The 24,613-nt window shown below is 38.2% G+C and overlaps 1 protein-coding gene across 1 annotated transcript; it reads left to right on the top strand.

Annotated features, from left to right (window-relative positions):
- Nucleotides 1-23,149, top strand: LOC106716281 (somatostatin receptor type 2). The gene is made up of 3 exons (XM_014509764.2): nucleotides 1-177; nucleotides 21,119-21,195; nucleotides 21,442-23,149. The coding sequence occupies exon 3, from the start codon at nucleotides 21,496-21,498 to the stop codon at nucleotides 22,780-22,782; it is 1,287 nt and encodes a 428-aa protein (XP_014365250.1). The 5' UTR covers nucleotides 1-177; nucleotides 21,119-21,195; nucleotides 21,442-21,495; the 3' UTR covers nucleotides 22,783-23,149.
- The last annotated feature ends 1,464 nt before the right edge of the window (nucleotides 23,150-24,613 follow it).

Here is a 24,613-nt window from a genome sequence, read left to right as displayed (position 1 = left end):
CTCGTCTCTGCTGCACGTGTCTTTCTCCCGGCCGATCGAGAAACTTTATTCGCACACTTCGTGTTCACATCGGGTTTGGATTTCTGTTTTAGTGATTTCATATTATAGTTAGTTACCAAGCTATGTAATTTTAAAAATCTTTGTGATCATCGCGATATTTCGTTGGAGAAAATTCAAGTAAGTACATACTTTTGAAAAGTTGTATGAAATCTAATTTTTATTTTTTATTTAAATCGTTTAGAATCTATTACAACTATGAACCTTATTGACCAACAAAAGCTTGAATTGTATGGAATTTTGTAAATAAAATTAGTAGGAGATCTGTTTATAATATACACACGTTATACATCCAACTATAAAATGGTATTGTTGAAAATATAATTTAAAATTCTATTTTCAACTAATTTCATAAATGCTTAGCCTGTCTTTTCCTTTAAATAATCGCAGTTATTGCTGGAAAATAAGTTAGCCTACATACGTTGTATGCCGGCTTACTGGATTGAACTAATCTTTCTGGCCCATATAACCCTTCAGCGATATATCCAAATCTTTACGACTTAGGATTCCTTAAGAAGCGAGCGATCCTTTACCTTAAAAACTGGCAACGTATCTGTGATTCCTCCGGTTACAAATTAAGGATCCCACATCTCGTTTGGCCTTTTATCATGTGAAAAAATATGTAACTGTGAGCGACCATTTTCATCTAGAATATTTTCAAGTTAAAGAAAAGGCTACACTACTTTACAGATCAAAACCTTCACCTATATTAAATACAACCGCAAGGCCTTCACGGCCAGATGCTACATTGAATATTATCAAAGCGGTATTTAGTCTGTTTGGTTTTGAGCGGAGTGTAACCGTGTTTTATCAGCGGTTAAATTTCACGCCGGTTGCGAAAACACGCACAAATGTGAATTCATTATTTATCATTTTTGTACTGATATGAGCTGAATGGGTATTCCCATTAAATACTTAAACATTTATTAGAGAAATATTACACTGTTCTACGTTAAACATTAAAGTTCAATTTATAACAACAATGTATCGGATATTTTACTTATATTTTGATAGCAATGATTTGGTCAATCAGAAGGTTATGTCGTTTGTACTGTATGATGTAGCTGTAGAAGCAGCGGGGGTAAGTGACAACAACCACGCCTGGGGAGAAAAACGGGATGGCATAGCGCTGCCTTAAAAAAATCGTCGTTTATGGCGCAAACTGGCACAATTACTATAAGAGATTAAGTACACGAACTTAGCATTGTAATGTTAAAATTTTCTTCACATAAAACACGCCGAATAAACTGTTCTAAGTATTAGGTAGATTCAGGATCGTATTTTGCAAAGATTTTATTTTGAATTACATGTCTAGAAAGGTTAGGAAATTTGGCAACTGAGGCAACAGAAAATGCTCTCGTGTACTTCTTTAGGTAAATGATTTCGGTGCGCTGTCAGGTTTTTAGTATTATCTGTGGTGAATGCTAAAATCTAGGTTATGGGAAACTAGGCAAAATTGTCCGTAGCCAAATCGCGCAGTGTGCCACCGAGACACAAACGGGACTATTTTGTACAGTATTCGATCACACAGACTTGATAAACAGTATTTTTCGCTGTGAGTCATAAGGATATATAAAATAGTTGATATTTACTTACATGAAACAATCGTTAGTAATATGCAACAATTTTGTTTATTATGTATTGCAAAGCCTTTGTGATAAATAAACTTTGTTGTCGAGTTTTGTTTCGACGCGTACTAATGAACACTTTATTACGGCTCGAAGGATTCATGAGCAACAAAAACGTACGAGTTCCAGCGTATTTGATCAAGTAAAAGGAGGCCAATTAAATAGCAAAGAAAATTAAGCGATTCTGCAAGGTCGGCTACATATGCGCTCGTTGCGAGACTCGTGCGCTGCCGTCTGCTGACGTCAGACTCTTCTTGTAGCGGAAGAGCTTCTTATCAAAGGCCAAAAAAAAACTCCTTGTGCCAAAAATTATCAATACCTACGTTGACTGTATGGAGGTCGAAATGTGACTCACAAGTATTTACATTCAAATGAAAATTCGCTGAATTGGAATCGTGAACGATATAGTAAAGTTCCCACATAATTGAAATCAAGGAATTCAATTAATTCAACATTACACATTACGCCTCATAACCGATAATAACTTCTCAACATATAAAAGAATATAGGTATGTATTTTTTTCTGTAAACACTAACTATTTTTACTTTTATAACAGAGAAAATGTAGAGCATTTTCACTTGGAAGCAATAATCAATTCGTGCAAATTACAATACTTTTGTCACTACCCGTATTGAAAACCAGAGATTTTAATTGAAATGAAACGATCGCAGGCCAATTTTTGTGTGACCCCCACATCCCCGCGACCCCGCGCCCCGTGCCTCAAACACCATGGCGGTACTCTTTACCATAGTGACATATAAGTTCGTATTTGAGTATAAGAAACTAAAATTTAGAGAATATGAAATATAAATTGAAATGTGTTAAAACTCTACAATATTTTGATTATTGATTTTTTTTAATAGGAAAAGCAGAAATATCAACAGAGTTTGAATATATGTGTGCTCTCAAAACACTTTCAGTACGATCCTCTCCGGTGTGCTCCCGCGTTCTTATTTACACGACATGCAACAAGAATGTCTAACTAACATTATCATAGCACATTAATTTGGGTGAAAATAATTCAAATCCAAATTATTTAACGAAAGTACCTCGGCGTCTGTAGGTAGGCGAAATATTTGAATTATTAAATCGCTCAACTCAACGAGCAATGCCAACTGATAACAATATTTTATGTTCAAATTAATGCAAAATATCGCGGCATTACCGACACAACATTTGGCGATGGCGAGGCGAGGGCGGGGCTAATCTCGACAGCCATTTATCTGCGTGTAAAGAGTTGCGTCATTTTAACGAACACGTGATGACATTGTTTGATAAGTTAACTGAAGTCGACTCAGAAGCGTTCCTGTCTATCTGAGTGCCTGTCTGCCCGAAAGTAATGTTTCCATAATTAGTAAAAAACGATTTTTTAGTTTTGTTAAGATTATTTAAAAGGCGATCTACGATCGTTGTCCATTTTTGAGGAAAATGGAATTATCTAGTAAATGAGTAATACCAATTTTTATAGTTTTTGTGTAGAAGGTATAATAATAAGTTATAAAAATAAGAATATTTGATAACTTTTATTCCTATTTAGAAATGTAATGCTCCCAAAGTATTTACTTTGTGACGTAACGAGACGTACGCTGTTGTCGATGCGAGGCGACATTTAGTAAACTACCGAACGGAGTCGACACACTAGTCGTAACTTTGCAATAAGTCAATTGCAGTTTAAGATCCTTATTTTTGCAAAAAAGAGTTACCCAGGAAGCATATCATTGAAATTAATTCATCTTAATTTTAAGTGAGTCAACAAATCGAAGAGAATTTTAGCGTCCCAAAATAAAATGGCAAAGATATAATAATTTCTGTCAACGTAATATACATAAAAAGATTTCTTCGATACGCACCGATTACAAATAATTCGTGAATAAAATGTAACAAAATAAGCAGATATCAAAAAATACAAAGTTCGTTTAATGTTCGAGGAGCTTCTATTTGAGGTATAGTTTGTTTGTGTTGGCCTGCTTTGCCCCGAGCCGCGCCGCACCATTCCACAGACACTTTTCATTTGTGCTCACCTGTTTATAGCGCGGCGATGTAGAGTGATCGCTGCGCCGACAAACTAACGGCTTACCATTTGCTGAGCGACCAAATTTACAAAAAAAAAACATGTCACTCACTTCTTTGCGATCTAAAGCAACCATAAACGTAAACAGAAATGTGGAAAGTTAGTTGTAATGATTTTTTTGCAGAAATATCAGTTTTTTAATAAATTTGTTATACAAAATGTCTGAAACAAATTCATACTCAGTCAGTACCATATTCAGTTAAACCAAATAATTTTCTTTTTCATTAACACCTTCGAAAATAACACTGATTGAACGGCGTATTCCTCGTCTGTCGTAGTTATCTGCTCAAAATCATAAAAAGTGACAAAAACGAAAGCGTCCTCCGCTGCGCGGTAAAGCTTTGTCCAACTTCAACCAGATGAAAACTACGTTACGTCGCCGTCCGCCGCCGCCAGAGCCGAACGGCGCGCAGCCGATGGTCCTCTGTACTCAGCACAGTATGAAAGTAGTATTAAACAGTGACAAAAATATGTGTTTGGGAACGTAGGCTTAGGCAAAGTCTTTTTGCGATGTAAAATTATTACAAATTGGTAAAGAAATTCTTCTTTGCTGAGAATAAATTTAGTTTAAAGATTTAGGGAAAGGAAATCTGATAACCATTATGTTCAAGCTATAATCTTGTAATTAAATGTGTATTTAAGCTAGATCATTTTAATTAGTATTCATTAGAGTGTGCTTTGGGCGGGGTAATTACAGCGTATTACAAGCGGTATTTCAACAGAGACAAGGGGTGGGCTCTGCCGCGTACATGGGAACCCGTCTTAATGAACGCGGCGCGACACAACATCAACAGTGCTGAAGACGATATTGTGGATATAATCAGTACATTTTGTGCCCCCGGAAACGCTAATAACAACACCAACACTGCTTTGGTATCAACCTCGTCAACGACGCCGGCGCACCCCGCGCCCCCCGCCCCCTCAAGACGCGCCCTAAGAGCGCAGGCGCGCAGTGAGCGACGGGCCGCGTCCGCGAAATAATACCAATCCCACTCACCCTGATGAAGAGCCCCCGTAGGGCTCGAAACTAGTCGGTGACGACACCGGATATATATACGTGAGTGTTTTAGCCGTTTCTATATAAGTTAATTACAGCGTGTACTCGGGGCGGCCGTAAAGCGCGCTGGGCTCGTTCGTTTTACGATGCGACGCGCCGACGGTGACGGGACGATGTCGCGTCTTCCCTCCGCCCTTATCTAGTTTTTTTTATAGATTACAACCGTTTACACCTGTGTGCCTTCCACCAGCCGCATTCACTTTTCTCTTTATTATGTTTTAAACGGGCCAAACCTGTGTTTCTACGATTTGAGAGGTTTGCTTTACTTTGTTATATTGTAATTGTCTTGTCTGACCAATTATGCGCGTCGGTCTTGCACACGGCGCTTGTATCGAATCTCCAAGTCGTGATATATTTTGGACTTAGTGTTTTTGCAATTTAACAATTCAGCTAGTTAATGTGAAATAAATTTAACGGCAACTTTGTAAGTAGATTTGGATCAAAATCGAACAAATTGCACTAAAATACAAACATAACAAAAGAATTACACAACAATAAAATGTGTCGTTGTAAACAGTAATCGGACAAATGCATCAACGAGGACACAAATATCCCGCCTCAGTGTATTCATGAATGCTCAAGCGCTCGTTGTGCCGCCGCGCCGCGTAGTGCCGACTTGACGAGGTTTACGTTCGCATTATAATGGAGTACCTTCTTTGAATATCGTATCGGAGCTGAATCTGTTTACTTCTCCGCACGTTTTATGGTAAGTAATTGTGCGGGACACATAGGAATTATGTCGGTAAACAGAATAACTTTACAAAGATAATTTATATAGTTTTATTCGTCGAGTCAGTGCAGCGGATGTTTTTAAAAATGTTGCTTGTAAACAAAACACTGAAGCGTTCAGAAACAAAGTAAGATTTAGAGTTGATAGGTCGATGTTTATTCAGAGTGAATAATGCTTAGTGACAGTTTTTTTCTTCCTGATGACAACAGTTATGTTACACGCTGTGCTAGGGGTAGATCTCTTCCCGGGGAGGTGGATTATTTTGTACGAAATTTAAATCTCTTTGAAAATTTTGTTGCTTTCATTAAAAAGGTGGTAAAACAAATAACCGGCAGGTGTGACTTTTTCAATGTAGCGGCGAAAGATAAATGCATGTAGAGAGTTCGATAACCACAACACAGGCGGTGGCGGCGGCGCGCCCTCTGGCGATGTCATGCCCTGTGCCCCTCGTCCCTTCGCCACGGCACTCCGTTACACGTGCACTGAAAATGCAACCTCTAGAGCTTTTGTTTTACGTCTATAATGATAGACATAATACTTTAATTGTATTAAAACTCTCTAATTATTCGCGGACGTCAAAATATGTATTGTGCGTAACAAATATAATGACAGTTTAAAGATGATTTATTTTCCTGTAAGTCTCCTTATTTACTTTTGATGATATGCTAATTGTTGCAGAAATAACTGTCTGTTTCTCAATTGTTACCTCAATTATAAATCAACAAGCTAACCCATGTCCAGCTAAATATTGCAACAAGTGAATGTTTATGTCGATAGAGTTCTTTGTTGCCTTCTTGCTTGTCGGGATGGCAGAGCATGCAGAGCGCGGGCGCTGTCTAGTCGGCGCGGCCGGCGTCGGGCACGCGATAAGATAATAAGTTGTGTCTGTTAATTACACGCGTGCGGCTGGAGAGGGCGGCTTAGCGTATCGCGTATCGGCAACGACAAGAGATAAGCCGGCCCCCGCCCGCGCCCGCGCCCGCGCCTGCTCGCTGTGCCCGTCGCGCACTGTGCCCACAACTTAATTGAATAATTAAACATTACGTAGATACGATTCCTATGTTATCGTTTGTTGTATGAATGGGGAATTTTCTTTATCTAGTTCAAATATTTAGCTCAGTAATATATTTAGCGGGAATTTGTCTATTGTAAGAATGTATCGTTGGATGCAACACAACTGTGAAGGATCCGAAGAACACTCACTAAATCCATGCACATTGAGAAAACAAATAACGATTCCGCAAAGGCAGCGTAAGGGGATGATAATATAAATGGTGACAAAAGTAAAATGTAATTTGAATCCATATAAATGTGAGTCAAATTCGGGCATTAGACGACAGGCCGTGAACAGCGCGGCGCGGTGCTTGCGCCCGCCTTCTTCTCGCTGCTGGCGCTGTATTTCGAGTCCAACCTTCGCTACAAATGTGAAGGTGATGGATGTGCACGGTTTGCCAATCATTATTTGTGGAACTAGATACGTGTTCTACAAATAGTCGGCGGTCATATTTCATCTGTTTTCGTTAAATATAATCAATAATTGGGTGTGAAATTTTGACAAGGCATAGGCATACATAATATTTTAATATGTTTTAGTTCTGATTACAGTTATAATAAAAGCAAACCTAACGAACCTATCTCAGAAAGCTTCATTCCAAGGACGAGACTTAAATAGAAGTATTGAGTAGTGAGGTAATTATTGACACTCCGATGATTGCTCTCACAAATAACGTTGGCAATGTGGTTGTAGTACTTCGTCAAAGAAATCGGCTAACACAAAGTAAATATTAACTAATATATTTTGTGTGAGATAAAAGAAATATCTTCGGCATGGGGGGACGGCGAGGGCGTATTTTTGTTGACGTTTAATTAACTCCATACTACACTCGCTCACGTCGATGTCAATGGCCGCCCGAATGGCCGCTCGGACGGTGCAATAGCACGACCATACAGAAGACAGGCGTTAAATGGTAGTAATTTCGCGTAACGTCTAGGTTCCGAACATCCTCTACTCTGTTTATTAAAGGTGTCTATAGTCTATAAGAATATGGTACACATAAAATATATAAATTAAACGTTCAGACACGTGTTTAGTCACGTTCCGTAAATTTTACAAAAGCTATAAAGTAAAAGGATCGCGTCAACAGAGCAGCTGCGGTGCCAGTATAACACAAAATGATATATTATGAGCTACGAGTACAGTACTGCAAGTAGTCTAACGAAGACTTTTATATACAAGAAGTAATCAGTCTTTTACCGCGTTCGGTTCTCGTTTTTCATCTGGAGACTTTTGACCCGATTCCTAACAACTAGCTACTACTACTACTAGCTTCTACAATATAAATAGATAAATAATTTTACGTGTTGTTGTTAAAATGATGATCAAAACAATTTCAATAATGATAAGCGACTTGATCATTATTTTAAACAAGCAAAAGTGGAATCACAGAAACTTTGCAACGACAAGTAATTACGGAAATATGCGTTCAGAGAGCGCCCGGCTGCTGCCAAGCCGCGGCGGCTTATTTGTTACATCTCAGCTATTTTATTGGCGGGGATCTTAGTTGAATTAATGGTACGTATGTCCCGGCCCGCGCCCCCCCCCCGCATCGCCCCGCGCGCCTTCCCGCTCAGCGAGATTAATTGACTCGACAAAAATCGCCCCACTTATATATTTGAATTGATAAATGTATTTGCATTGTTACGCAAGTCTGATCTTTTGTTAACTTAATATATCGACCTCGGTGATATCAGATCGGCGGTAGCTCGGTCGCCGTGCTGCTGTAAGAAAAATTATAATGCATTCTAACAAAATAAATATATTATGAGAACAGGTTCCACACGGCGTGGTCATGGTATTCACAGCGTTGTTACAGCCCGCAGCGATGGATTAGAGAGGTGCCCTCTCAGAATTTGCATTAATACATGGATACCCAACGTATGCAAATGAGGTATACGGAAGTTATTGATTGCAGACTTATAGATAATCCTTTGCGAAGTCATCGTACCGATATCCCTTACCCATCTTATTTCAGTCTGACATGACATGGGCAGACAGACTGACACGTGTGGGCATTTATGCACGCTTGTTACTTAGGATCACCATTCTATTGCTCTCGTTTTTCCGGATGTTGGTCTCTCTATGTAAAGATATGTAGGTGATGTCATGATTTTATTATTAGAGTGGAAAATGTTTCAAATCTCCTAGTATTTCCAGCAGCAGTGCTCTTTGCACAGGCGGCCTGGTAGTTGAGAGCATTGCGGCTATTTTTATCTGCAAACTGTTAGGTAAAGCGCGTATCAAAGTAAAAGGGCACTACATGTCATGGTCGGTGCTACGACCATCGACACTTTCTACCTCATATCCGTCTCGTTGACCTGGACATTATTAAACATATAGAGAAATTTAATTTAGGTATTATCTGACTACTAGCGCTGGCTCACAACTAGAGAAACTAAACCTACACTTGGGAATGCTATAGCTTCACTTTCACTATTTTGTTGCTAAATTTGTGGAAAAAGTTTATGAGAAATATTCGAGAAAATAAATCATAGTAATGGCGGTAGTTAAGGGAACATGGTGCGGTGCGGAGTATTTTTGTTTCACGGTTAATTAAGGTTTACTTCCTTATTGAGGCCCGAGTAGGGGCGAGGGACGCGGGGCGCAGGGAGCGGGGAAACTATGAAGGAAAATAAAATTTTGAATAAAGTGTGAGAAGTTGTTGTAAAATGTATTTGTTCTGAAGTCGTTATTTAGTTTCCAAGTGATTTATTAGCTTCACATACAGTAGTACTTTATGGTTAAAAAATAAGGTTCCGAAAACTTACTCTGACGTCTTCAGCTGTCCGTTGTCTGCATTATGCAGACAAAAAGCCTTCGCCGAGCCATAATAAAGTTAGCGAATATTCTGATAGGCAAATAAATTTACTAAACAAATACCTTTACAAAAGCCGGTTCTTCGTGTTTTGGACGCTTCTTCCTGACATTTTATTTGAACCTACAGGGAAACGCCGGAAACACTTATCAATTTTGTTAGAATTGGGAAACGATAGCTTTATGAAAACCTGAGTACGACTTATTATAAATTCAGCCTTTGATTAGTTCAACTTCAAAAGAGTTTCAAGATGTTTTTGATTATAATACTGTTTGATATGAAACATGGCGGAGCTGTGGGGACTCGAAGCATTATACTACTATTTGTAATTGGCACAAACCGTAGGAGTACGAGTAATTTTTACCTTTAAAAAACCAAAACACGAGGCAAAAATATAGCTTCTTGTGTCGCAAGTCACCGACCACGCGCTCCTTTATGACTGCACCTGGTTGTTTACAAGAAGCGCAACGCAATAAAATGATAAACGTGTGAGCACTAAGTTTGCTTGCGAAGCAAACAGGACGCATTGTCTGGGAAATTCTCGGATTAAATTATAACAACAGTGGAGAGTTCCGTGGTACAGTGCTTATGTGTGTGTGTGCACATGCATGTTATTATGAACAATTGTAGGCATATTGTGCAAACATACGCCACGCGTCTCTCTAATGATAATAGTAATACAATGTTTGTCTATCTCTTCGTTTGTCCCACGTAGTTGGACGCTGATTACTGCAACCTAACTAGCTCGCGTGTAAACGTTGAAAATAAAAAAAAATATCTAATATTTTATTAAGGAAAGTTACAGTTCAGAAAGAGTTGTCTAACTTTCAACAATCCAATTCACAGAGACTATTAAATATGTAATTGTCGAAATCAAATTAAGAACAACAAATCATTAATATGCTGTGAGAACCTTCTTAGAAAGAATAGGATCAGAAAGTGCGTCTTAAAATGTCCTCAAAATGACTTTTGCATTCATTTTAATCTCCTCAGATTTTAATTTTAATAAAAAAATAAAGAGAAAGAGTTGAAAAAGTTCCAGTAGTAATAAAGTTAACGAGGGAAAATAACCTCATTTCAGACTCGACTTCAACAATTACTATCTCTTAAACGTAATTTACGAGCGAGTCGCATCGTTTCGTATTTACGAAATTCTTAAAGCTTGCGAGTGTAATGTTTCGGGAAAACGTCTTGACCGTAATTCTGGCGACTTGTAACAATTAATATGACGTTAACGTCTTGGAGGATAACATATTAACCCAGCGGGTTGTAACGTGCGCTGCTGATTGTCGCACAATGTGGCGGCGGCGCGTGCGTCACGCGGATACTTCGCTAACAAACATCGCAGGAGAGCTGTTAACACAGAGAATCTGCCGGTACTTTTAACGTCTACATTACGTCGTCAGCATTGACATGATTTATGACATCTTTACGTGTTTACAGAGGTACCTTAAAACATTTTAATTTATGTGGCAAAAAGAATGGAACGATTAAGGTTCGTCAGGGGCTGCCATTGCACAATGATAATTTTTAGATAGTAATTTTTTATATTAATATAAAACGTGTGAACATGAAAGAGGATAACCTTAAGATTACCTTAAAAAAATGTAAAAGTTTTCAACAAGACAAAGGTGTATTCTTTATGAGAACTATGAGTACTGCTCTGTACTCCTCAGCTGTTGCTCCGCACGGACATAATGATGATAAATAACCACTGAAGATGCGCATTTCCATAACGTAACATATTAAAACGTGTATTTTTAGCCTTCATATATATGTTTATATTATTTTCATTAATAACTAATTAAGTGATGTGGTAAATATTTATAACATTTCACATGAAACAGATTTATTGCCACTGCAGCGAAATTAAAGCATTCCAAATAATATTTTTGTATGAAATTAAGTCGATGTTGTTGAAAACGGCGCGTCATGTGTATTTTGATTTATCAAGCAATTCTGGCAAAATAAAATCTTTAGTGTCGGCAATAATTTTAGCAATAAACCCGCAAATCCCTTCCCCATTGGATTTGGCCGCGAGCCGTATATTACGACAAAACATTATTAAAGTCAGACGTCATGCAACAAATTCAATGTTCAGCTCAGTTGTGCTACACGACAAAGTAAAAAGTAAGTCTAACATTCTCGATAAAAATGTGAATGCAGAATAAAAATAAATCTAAATAAAAAATAGGCATCTCTATAAATAGGACCCGCCCCTTCTTAAATCTCATATATTATGTTAAGGCAAATATTATGTTAATAATGTTTTACGTGTGTTCTGAAGCAAAACATTCATTGTTTGTAGCCTACATCTTTCTTACTTCAATGTTTATAAAGAGCACAGAATATTTATCACAAAAGTACTTCCAACTATTTATCAATTATGAAATAAACCCAGCAATATGTGTTAATTTTCATACGAATACCAGTAAATATAATTTGGTAATGTCTTCAGAAAAAATATCGTTTGCAAAACATCGGCTTAAGTCTTGATCCTGTCGCCATTTGTCTCTCTCGTTGACAACGTGATACATCAATTTCACAAAACTTGTGACTCGTGTCTCATTGTGGGATGATAATTTCTCAGTTTACATATAAATTTCTTTGTCAGATCGTTCTTTTTAAATTATGTTTTTATTTTACTTTACAGCTCATTAAATGACACGTGTATGTTATTAACAGTATAATTGTTATATTTTTATGTTATTACATTATTTTTTTACATTACATACATATCTATGTAGTTTTATATCTACATTCTTCTAGTTGTTTTAAGTAATAAAGGGTTAATCTAAATTATCATTACGAGAGTAACTTACACTTTTGTATTTTACAATAAAGTGAGCATGGACGCGATACTTATCTAGACCAACATTCTCACTGTGTATTCTCTTAGCCATTCATCATATTCAGAATATTTTTTTAGATGACATTGAATACCAACAACGTAAATGACTACGTCAAAGAACGTACACGTTACAGACGGTAGTGTAGCGGGAACTGTAAACAGAGGCGAGGGCCCGCGTGCTGCGCGACGCGAAATGTATGGCGAATAGAGCTGGAGCACGCAGCATTCAGCCTCGCGCCGCGCCGCGCACAATGCTCACACGATGAGCGCGCCATGAATAAAACATTGTAACCTTTTGTCGCCGAGAAGTGCTGTTATGAATGTTTGACTCGATTATTTATATAATTTTACTGCTACATGTCCGGGTGTTTCATTTCAGAAAAAAATTCTACGCCTCGCAATAAACAAAAGAAAACGATAATTCAAACAATATTTATGTTCCACGCGGCGAGCGACGATTGATGCGGAAATTTTGATTTGTTATGTTGGCCTCCGCGGCGCGCGAAATAACTTACTGCATATCGCATAGGAGTAGCCACTGTAGATGACTTCTAAGGCTTATCCTAGCTGAGTCATAGATTCCATCATAGCTACTAACGTGTTAGTAGTGACGGGGCGTAGGAAACAAGTTATGGCATATAATTGCATCGGAGAAAAACAAACGATGTTATGCACACCGTTGCATTTTATTGTTTGTTTGCCAAGTGTACGGCACAGTGGGGTGCAGAAAGGGAGTGCTGCGACGCACGGGGTTGTCGGCCGCGCCGCGAGCGATGACCTGTCCGCGACACTTCTGAAACCTCGCCTATACCGACATTGTACACCTTGCAATACGTTACACCCTATAACAGTACACACTACACGTGAACTTAATTGACTCAAGCTCAATAACCTAGCGGATGTGACCAATGTTTACTATTCTTATATTCTATCTCAGGTTGCACTTCTTTCAAGCACTTATTAGAAATATTATTATAGGTACAATGAAAAGTTAGATTTTTTATTACAAGGTGGCAAACGAGCAAGCGGTCACCTAAATTCGTCAAAATATCCAACCGACCGCTCCTAAACCTACCTTTGATCGACAGAGGAGGGAATCGACAGAAAGAGGATATTTTCCTTTCAAATGTCAAATCCAGATCCCCATTTCATCTTCCTTTCAAGCAAAGGATGTGAAGGGGAAGAGGATCAAAATTAGATTTCCGATGGGCACACTCATGGGACGAAATTGATTCAGTGTGGTCGTGGTATTTCACCGGACGAGCCGACAAATTCCTGCAACAGATGATGTTGCTTGCTCTACCACTGATAAAGTTTTGAAGATATTTGTTTATTCAAATGTCGAAAGTTAAATTCATGATATTTAAGATGTGGCCTAAATTGGCTGTTATTTTGATAAGGCGGGGGTTTTTGGCGGTTATGAACTCGTCGTCGCGCGGTGCTCCGGGGCCCCGCCTTAGCGCTTCCACAACAATCAATCAGTGTCCGCGTACGCCACGGCCGCTAACGAATTTATAGTTTAAATTGAGTTAAAACAGAATAACTAACGGGCCCAGTTGTTTGTCGGTCTGTGGTCGGTGGTCGGTGCTACGCCTACGCTTACAGAGAAGAATCCTATACTCAACTTTACGGCCTCGCTTAATAGATATACTAAGTACTTAGACTTATTAACTTTAACTAATTAAATACCTCTTCATAGTTTAGTTAAAATTGTAAGCAGACTTGTTGGCTACCTATATTGCAATAAGTACTTTGTTGTCCGAGTTTGGTTCGTAAACGTAAAGCGCGGCCGCGAGCCAGGGGCGGTCGTAAGTTTTGTGTCACAAGTAAGTCGTCGTTTGTCGTTTATGAAAGTACAGGAACTGAAATTATCACTTATAGGGGTTTAATAAATTAAACAGCAAATGCGCAGAACAAACACAAATATAGTTTTTGTTACTTATAGACGTAACGTACGCTCAACTCTCAGTTATACAGGTATAGATACGTAGCAGTCTCACTTATCGAGATCTATGCAAAAAAATTGAAGGCCGCCACTCTCGCTTATACAGGTCTCCACTTCTCTCTTACAGAGATTTTAGGGGTTAAAAAGTCAGGACCAGATGTTGGGATGACGCTCGCTTATAGGGATTTCTCGCTTATTTAGTTCTTTTTTTATAAGAGAAGGGGGCATACGAGCAGCGGGAACACCAAGGTGTTCATCGACGCCCATGGACATCTGCAATACCAGAGGAATCGCAGATGCGTTGCAGTTTTTGCTCATTGCGCTTACATTATGAGGAGATATTTATACCGTTTACATTGTTTTCATAATTTCACAACAAATTCATATCTCTCCAAAGTTTGAAATACTTTTAGTTTGCTAAGTTATTTTGAGCTACAGGAATAAATCTTCATTAATTTGTTGAGCGGCCGCCTACAGACAGCCGACACCCGAAAGTCTAGAATAAATCAGCGGCGCTCAGAGATCCGCTGACGCGGGCGCTCTTTGGAATTTCATTCGCTATGACGTCTCCGATCGATACTCAGAGATGGACATCGGACAGATTATTTACTGATCGTACGATAAAATGTTTATGAGTCTCCAAAAATGACTTCCTATTTTCGTTAATATTGGCTACATTGGCCTCGTGGCGCCCTCTGGTTCGATAAACGAAGCGTTAAAATCTTGGTAAAAAAAGTTCCCTGAAGGAATACCATTGCACTCTGTGATCTGCGAGCATCAAAACCTACCGCGGGACAGTTAACGGGCAGACGTCCGCAGTTCGGTTCAAGTCTTAAGTACCGTGGGCCTAAGGAGCCGAGCACAAGGGCGCGGGCCGCCGCCACTTTCTCCAACATTACCAAAGCTAATATAACATTGTTACGCAAACATTTTCTTTATGTGAACTGAATGAAACTTTCGTATAGTTCAAGTTGAATATTTACACAAGATTTTGAAATAAGTAAGTAACTTGTGTCTGAGCAAATATTTTCATCAGTGTTCTGTTGTTGTTACAAAAATTTTTTTTTCTACGTCATTCAATTCTACGTGGTTTTGAAGCCGTAATTGATTCTGATATCAAGTAACTAAAACCAGGTCTGGTTAAAAGCCAGACTCTTTCGAAGACAGTCTTAAACACTTTTCATCTTATGATTGTTTAGTTATATTATTTGTTTTGTGTCAGTGGTCAGTTTACGTGTCCATTTCCAACGCACGGGCAGCTTTGTTGAATTGAGTAATAGAATGGTTGGTGCAAAAACATCTTAATTTATTATGCATGATGTGCCGCCGCGGTCGGACGCGGACGGTGCACGGGCGGAGGCGCGGAGAGTTGATTTCGTGTAATTGTTATGGCGGTGGTTTAGGAATTCATAAATTCTTTTGAATTTAACTTTATTTTTGTGTTATTTCCACATTCGTCGAAAAACAAAATTTTGCATTTGAACAATTTTATTTTCTTATTCTGCCACTTATGTCTATTAGCTATACTAGAATCTGATCGATATAGGTACGATAACAATGAATCAACAAGGAAACAAAAGTACTTAACTGTCACAGCCGGTACAGGTAGAGCCGCGTTATATTTTGAATGTAGTCGTATAGATATAAAATAGTTTATTAAAAGAAAAAAAAAGGATATTAGTTATTACGTGTGGCAAAATGCCAACACCGCGCCGCGCCGGGAACGAATCACAAGTTCCTGATGAATTTTGTTGTTAGTATAATTTAAAAATGTGTTATCAACAGTTAGTAATAAATGTTATTGTTGTAGTTGCGCGTGTATCCGATGCCCATAGACATCCTCAATTGCAGACGCGTTGCTTACCTTTAATCGACGGAGGATGGGACCCACAGTAAGAGAATCTTTCCCCTTCATATGCGTCCCCTCCTCCATGAAATCAACTTCCCCTTTCCTTATATTAATAGGGTGGAAAGAAAAAGAAGACTAAAATTAGACCCACTAATTGGTAGCCTATGTGTTCTTTCAGACTATGTTCTACATCTATGCCAAATTTTAACCTTCAAACAAACATCCATCCATCCATCCATCTATACATTCCCATTTATAATATTAGTAAGATTAATAAGATTTATACCAATATTATAAAGAGGAAAGATTTGATTGTTTGTTTGTTTATGTGTTTGAATTGTCTTTTACTGTTAAAAATCTCTTGTAGCTAATCGTTTTAGGTTTTGTATTTGTGTAAAAAGGGTAAAGGAGTACACAGGGTAGAGGAGGATCGGGTTCGCGGTGGAACCTGGCGGCGGGCGCGGTCGCTCTGCATGCGGCGTATACCTTTATTGCAAGAATACATGGCTGAAAAATGCCTTTATATTTACAGCTCTAATTAAACATTTATGCTTTTTAAACAAATTACATTAATAAAGTGTTGTGTACCTACATTAAGTAATATGACTATAACACAATTGAGTTAATTAACGAATAGATGGTGTGGGTGGTGTGCCATTAGCAATTGTGTGGTGTTCGCCCTTAGTGCTTTCTTTACGACTATATTTTACGAGCAAAAACATATCGGATATTTAAAATAAGTAGGAGTTAGTATTGTTGTTAGTGTATTCGTGGATATTTATACTATTGTGAGTATGTAATACCACGCACATTATTTGCTTTAATTTTACCTTAAAAATACTCACATATTTTAAAAACGCGTATAGTATAATCACCATAGTAATCACAAAAGGTAATTAATGTTGGAAAATGTAAATGTAAAGGGTCGGCACATTTTAATACGCAGAAAGTGCTTGCGAGGCGGAGATACGGCGCGGCTGGCATGGCGGCTCGCAGTGACGGCTGGCGCGGGACGGGAATCGCTCAGATAAAACATTCAAAACCGTAATCACTCGGTATTTTTCTGTGTCGTATCAGTATTGCCAGAATGGTCGTAGTCATACGTTATACTCGGCATCTCCACTAATTTAGGTATAACACACAGGTAAAAAATAATTTATACAATATTTTGTTGCCAGTCTTTGACATGTAGACGATGGCGGTGCTCAGTGCATGGGCTTCTTAATATATCTTGGGAATGTGACTGAGAAAAAGAATGAAATAATGCCCATAGACGTTAGTTTTCCCGAGTAAAGTTAGAACTGACGTGTGACCAGTCCTTTTTCGTTTCTTTAAATAAAGCTATTATTGTCTCGATCTCGGCATAAACAAAGTAATAAACATAACTTTTTGTTTATAATCATGTTTATTTACTACAAACACCAACCACAATGTCACAGGATTCTTTCCTATTTACACTTACCACATTTGCTAAACACTCTTAAATTCTTTTAGGCGCGTGGTGAGAGTTCAACGACCTCCGCGCCCCATGCCGCCCGGCCAGGCCGCTAGCGGGACGCGCAGCGACGTAAACACATTTTCCTTGTTCTGATCTTGGAAATTCATTTAATAAAAGAGGAAAATTTTGTTATTTACCGTCACATTAATGTTCACACAGACGCATCCAAAACAAAAGTTAAATATGGTGTTGATTAGTAATTTTTTAAACATTACATTTATTTTTAGACAACAATAATATTCTCAAAAACGAATGTATTAAAAATTAACAAAATTATACCGTGTTATTGTGTATTTACTGTTAAAGCTGTACTCTATTGTTTATTGCCTATAGTAGTTAAAATACTTAAGTTATTAAATAGAAAGTTCAAAACCTTTATGAAATTAGCGAAATCCTAAATATATTGTGAGAAGACACGCGAGAGTGCGCGAAGTGCGCGGAGTGCGGAGGCCGTTTACACCGCCCGCGCCGCTCCGTCGGACTGTATACCAGACTGTCCATTTATTAATGTCACCAAAGATATTTGTTGATACAAACAGTTCACTGCCTATTGTTATAATACCTAAATCAGTTTGTACTAGGAATTAATAAATTTGTTTTTCCGCTACGATATTTTAAGTTACCTTAAGATCATATTGTAAAAATATTCCGTCCTATATCACATTAGTAGGGTCGTAAATCACACGAGCATCCTCAACACGCGAATTTTAAATAACAATATTTTTTCTATTCCAAATACGTTAAAGTCCTGAGTGAACGATACGGTACGATAATAATGACTCGACAGTTCATCACCATCAATGTGTGGTCACATCGTTATAATGATCGTCTACACTTAAGACATACAGGACGGATGTGAAGCAACAGAGAAGAGAGTAACAGTGGTAGATCCCGCAGCAACAATATTTGTTGGGTGCACGAATGGGCTGATTCGATCGGTGAAATACCACGACCATACAGAAGACAGGCATCGAATGGAAGCAATTCCGCGTTTCGTCTGATGAGTGTGGTGCCGGAGGCCTAATTTTAGTCCACATTCCCTCCACATCTTTTTCTTATACGGAAAGGATGAGAAGGTGAAGTGGATTTGATGGACGAAGGGACGCATAGCAAGCGGATGTATCCTCCTCTGTCGATTAAAAGTAGGCAACGTATCTGTGGATGTTTATGGGCAGCGGTCGCTTCGCTTTTTAAGCGTATTCAAAGATATGAACAGGACAGGGTATAATGAAAAGCGGCCATAAAACACATTGTATACCATTAGCCGCTTGTTGCTTAAACACTTTTCATCTTCGTTCAATCCAAGCTTAAAAGCTGAGGCGTTTAAAAAAATATCGCGATAATTTTTATTATGCTATACAAAGCTTTTCTTTGTTGTATCCACGAAAAACGGCCTGTGAAGGGAAGTTAAAGCCATTATAAACCTTTGTAACCTCACATTTATAAAGATAAAGTAACTTTTTGTGATTTTTTCGCGCCTAACAAAGACTTTTTATATTTATGTATATATTTTATATTAAAACATTAATTAACGAGACAAGACCTTTTCAGTTTTTTGTACATTTGCATTATGAAAAGCACATTTATTTATTTTATTATTTATTTATTTATTTATTTACAATACAATAAAAAAACCTAAAATAGAACTATGTCCCACAAAATTATATAAATTAATTCGACTGTGGGATCAAGAAATTTAATTTCAATTTAAATTGATATAATATAAAATTAGATTAGTATGATAATTAAAAATTAAATTAAATTTCATTTAAATTTAAATTTATATAAAATAAAATTAGATAAGTATGATAATTAAAATTAAAATAAATTTAAAGAAAGTATAATGAAATCAGTTATGAGAAAAGAAGTTATGGCAATGCATGTAATAAATATTTTTTGAGCTTTGTTTTAAATTTCCCTTTGATACTTTCATCCGTAATGAATGCAGGTAAACTATTAAATATATACGGTACATCTTTTTTAAGAGTTCGGTCTCCGTATATATTATGTACCCTGGGCACCTATTGGCATATATTTACCTGCAATCATTGCTCGCGTATTTTTATATTTTATAAAATATATGTAATACCTACAGGTATTACATATATTTTAAAAAATATATGTAATACCTACAGGTATTACATATATTTTAAAAAATATATGTAATACCTACAGGTATTACATATATTTAAAAAAAAAGAAGTATGCTCACGATTGTTAACTGCAATTAAATATTTATGTTTGACACTAACAGGAAGTATTTTACATATTTTACATGTACATTTAAAAATTCATATCAAATTCATTATTGTTATTCACAAATTATATTCTTACAAAGTTGTTTTATCAACTAAGAAGACTCATAGTAAACGCTTTCCAAGAACTTGTAACAGACGGGTTTAGAATATACAATAGAGCGCGACGACTGAACCTTTGTCTTCGGGCTGTAATTGCCTCGGCTGAAACCAATATTATCGATCATCTTTATTTGAAACAGAGCACAAATATCAAAGTACAAATTGATCGAATGATCGACCTCAAAAAGATAGATCACTTTTTCTATAGCGATGTTTACAGCCTTTAAATAAGAGTCAAGTGGATTAAGATTTTAATTGTAAATAATGCGGATAAGCAAAAATGGTTCAAGATAGAATATTGATGTAGGCCGTAAATGTGTTGCTCTCACTCGAGCCCAAACAATGTTCTATTTCGGCGGCCACCAATCATCGTAGCGTAAACAAACGACTACGCTTCGAGACTCGTTCCGAGTTGCGTTGAGCGCCAACATATGTACGGGCTGCGATACCTGTTCTATGATTATTGTTTATATTTTTTAAACTATAATTAAATAGGATTTGAGTATCTCATAACACATCTCATATCTCTAAACATATCTCACTGAAATTTGGCATAAACGTAGAACACAGTCTAGAAGAACACATAGGCTACTAATTTGTTATTTTTTTAATTTCGCGCCAACGAAGTTGTGTGCAAATTACATCAGTTCATTTAGCATTATAATCACAATGTACGAATAAAAGGAGCTGTTTATTTCGGGCGTAAAAAAAATTTCAACTAAAATTTAACTTTAAACTTTATTTTTTGTATGAAAATAATATTTTTCGAATATTCCGTTGAAAATAACTTGCATAAATAACAATTGTTGTAAACTTTACACAAATGTTTCAGCAGGTTTATGTTATATTGCCGCTGAAACAACATAACATTTGTAACATGTACGAGTATTTACACCTTTGTTTCAATCTTCAACTAATATTTAAAGCTGTAGAATAAACAACTGGCTGCAATGCAATAATTATTTCCACGGCAATATTATTCAATAAAATAATTGTTATTGTTTTTCGTAAAATTTTTGAATGAATACTGAATTATAGGTATAATTATTATACGATATATATAAAATGTGTAACATTTATGTTGTTTGCAACTTGCTAGAAATTTAATATAATAAAAAAAATAATGAATGGATAAAGAATTTATTTTTTGCGTAATATTGTAATAAATTTAGTGGAAAATAATTGTATTTGCATTGTTTCAGATGGCTGTTTATGAAGTTTTGCGAAAATATTGTGCGCTGCTCGCTGGCTGTCGCTAGTAGCTACGTGCTCGTACAATGTAAGCAATACGATAATCATATCTGCTTCACATGACTTGCTCAGTTAGTAACTTATTATATTATGCTATTTTTCTAAGAAGCTGACCGAAATGCAATACAGTAATTTCTCAATTGCAATTGTTACTCTTATGGTAGAGAATAATAAGATCAAAAGTACAAGGTCAGACCTGTTGTGCCTTAGTATTTGTTCTAATAAGTAAGAAAAATACATAGTAATAAAAAATATAACGATTTTTTGTTTTCAGGTAAAGCCGAGTGGAAGAAGACATTTTATTTCAAGAAATAAAAACATCGCCAAGATGGAGATCGAGGAAGTGGAGATGTACGGCCACAGCAATTACTCCTTCGACGAGAACTCGACGTTGAACGGCACTTACGAGAACTGCCCCAACATAAACCTGCCCGTCGTGTACGTGGTGACGCAGGTGTTGTACGCACTCGTGTGCGTCGTCGGTCTGCTGGGCAACACGCTCGTTATCTACGTCGTGCTGCGCTACTCCAAGATGCAGACCGTCACCAACATGTACATCGTCAATTTGGCCATTGCTGACGAGTGCTTCCTCATAGGGATCCCCTTTCTCATAATAACGATGTCGGTGCGCTCTTGGCCGTTCGGACGCTTCATGTGCAAGGCGTATATGATATCGACCGGCATCAACCAGTTCACGAGCAGCATCTTCCTGTGCATCATGAGCGCGGACCGGTACATCGCGGTGTGTCACCCCATCGCCGCGCCGCGCCTGCGCACGCCTTTCGTGTCGCGCCTCGTGTCTGCCGCCGCGTGGACCGCCTCCGCGCTTGTCATGACGCCCATCTTCATGTACACCACGCTGATACAGAGCGACAATGGGCTCTCGTGCAACATCGTATGGCCCGAGCGCGAGTTCGCCAAGGGTCAGGCCTCCTTCACACTCTACTCCTTCGCGTTGGGCTTCGCTGCACCCCTCACTCTTATATTCATCTTCTACTGCCTTGTCATCCGCAAGCTGAAAACCGTTGGTCCGAAAAATAAGTCAAAGGAGAAGAAGCGCTCGCACAGGAAAGTAACAAAGCTGGTGTTGACGGTGATAGCGGTGTACGTGCTGTGCTGGCTGCCGTACTGGGCGTTCCAGGTGGCGCTGATCTACTCACCGCCCACCGAGTGCGCCAGCAGGATCACCATCACCGTGTTCCTGGTGGCGGCTTGTTTCAGTTACAGCAACTCCGCCATGAATCCCATCCTGTATGCCTTCCTGTCGGACAACTTCAAGAAGAGCTTCCTGAAGGCGTGCTCCTGTGCTGCCGGAAAAGACGTGAACGCCACGTTACACGTGGAGAACAGTGTGATACCGAGGAAGAAGGGCGGTGGGACTGCTCGAGCGCAAGCGCGAGCCGCGGCGGAGACGCGCGGACTGACAGCTGGCGTCGGCGCGAGCGGCGCAGCACGCGCGGTCTGCCCAGCCGGCTCGCGTTCTGAGGCCTCAACCGCAGTAACGTCGAGGTCGGCGGCGAGCGAGGCGCTGGCGCTGGAGGCACGCCCTGCGGCGTCCCCTGCTACTCTCACGCCCCTCATAGCGCACAACGGCGTGTCGCACTCGCGGCTCTGAGTGCGGGCCTCTCGCCCTCGTCGCGAGCCCTCGAGTGCTGTACTCGAGGAGGATACTCTCATCGTGTCCATCGATTAAACTGGTAAAGACTATCCGATTGTGGCCTCGCGAGGTCGAAAAACTATTCACACCTAGCTGTAAAGTTACAAGTGTTTTTGTTGGTATATAAATTTTCGCGGACCCGAGTGGGAAATGTGAGTGATTGTAACTCGGGACGAGTATAACGAGCACAGTTTCGGCCTAGGGTTGTAACGATGAATTTATTAATGTAGTTAGATTTTTATCACATAGTTAATAAGTTTACCGTTTGTATACCATTAATAAAAGATATTGTTGTAAAAATGTACATATCGTGTAAATAAAAATTCGCAGAATGTCATAATATTTGAATAGAATTAAATTGGTAATCTACTATCGACATTATTTTTTTTTCTTACCACCCTTTGCCACTTTACCATTTATTACCTAAAGTTTTTGCCTGCGAGTTTGTTTGTGCGGGATTAAATAAAAACTTAGTAAGTAGCCTGTTCTTCCCGGCTATGTTATATACATCTGTACTAAATTTCATTGAAATCCGCAATGCCGTTTTGGAGATGAGATACGTAATAGTAATAAATATCTATCCATCCCAAATTTCACATTTATCATATTACTAGCTTTTACCCGCGACTCCGTCCGCGCGGAATAAAAAATAGAAAACGGGGTAAAAATTTTCCTGGTTCTAAGCTACCTGCTCACCAATTTTTAGTCAAATCGATTCAGCCGTTCTTTAGTTATAAATAGTGTAACTAACACGACTTTCTTTTATAAATATAGATTATGATAGTATGAAGTATGATTTAGTTTTACAAATATTCCAAATACAATATTAAAACACAATTTGTGTTGCTGATGACACAACTCTATAGAAAACCTTTAAGCATGACAGCAGGTCATGGTATGTCTTTAGGCATATATTATGCGCTGGTGTTGTGCGTGTTCATATGTGGCGGAGATCAGGCGACGTCGACACACTGCTGTTGTATATAATCATTCAAAAAACAAAAGAGTGAGATGTAAACAAAGGTACAACTAGTATAGTCGTTGCTGGCAACACTTTATCTCTACACGACACCTCTTTATTGAAAGTTAAGCTTATACAGACATTAAAGACTCTATTAGATAATACATAATGCAGCACACGACGTTCTCAACGGGGAAGTTTAGCGCGTGTCTGATCGCGTGTGAAAGAATTTCTTGATTAGATCATTAACAGAGGAAACCCGAGTTGGACCTTCACCACTAAGACGATGTTTGTGTAAAATATAACTTTACAGTTATAAAATAAGTGTGTCTCAAATGTAAGTATGATAATGCATCTCAGATAACATCTTCAGGATAAGACCAAAGTGTTTATTACAATATGAAAACACTGTAGTGGTCGTCGACTTGCGCGCCGCCCGCTGCAGTAATCTTGTTGTAGAGAGTAAGCAATAAATAATTCATGGATAGCTGTCGTGCTTGCTGCCCACAAACATGGCGCATTGTATTGAGCTTCATAGAAATCTAGCTCTCAGTTAAGAAAGCCTACCTATAAAGATTATGTTTGTATATATACATCAGGCTGACTGTTTTTAATCTTAAATTACCTTTTTGGCTGAATTACCGTAAAAAAGGTTTACTTAATTAGAACTTTTGTGTTCAAGGTAATGTTTTAATATAACTGAGTAATTAATTTTTATTCTTATCGAAGTTCTCCTCGCGGCCGTACGCGAGTATTGATATTGCTGCGGTCATTTTGTTCTACGACTGCTGTTGTTCAACTCTGTAAAAGTTTGACATATTAACTTTG

Source organism: Papilio machaon, chromosome 4 (assembly GCF_912999745.1).
Source record: "Papilio machaon chromosome 4, ilPapMach1.1, whole genome shotgun sequence".
In the NCBI taxonomy this organism is placed as follows: domain Eukaryota; kingdom Metazoa; phylum Arthropoda; class Insecta; order Lepidoptera; family Papilionidae; genus Papilio; species Papilio machaon.
The sequence above is the reverse complement of the archived record's forward strand: the minus strand, read 5'-3'. Positions and strand labels throughout refer to the sequence as shown.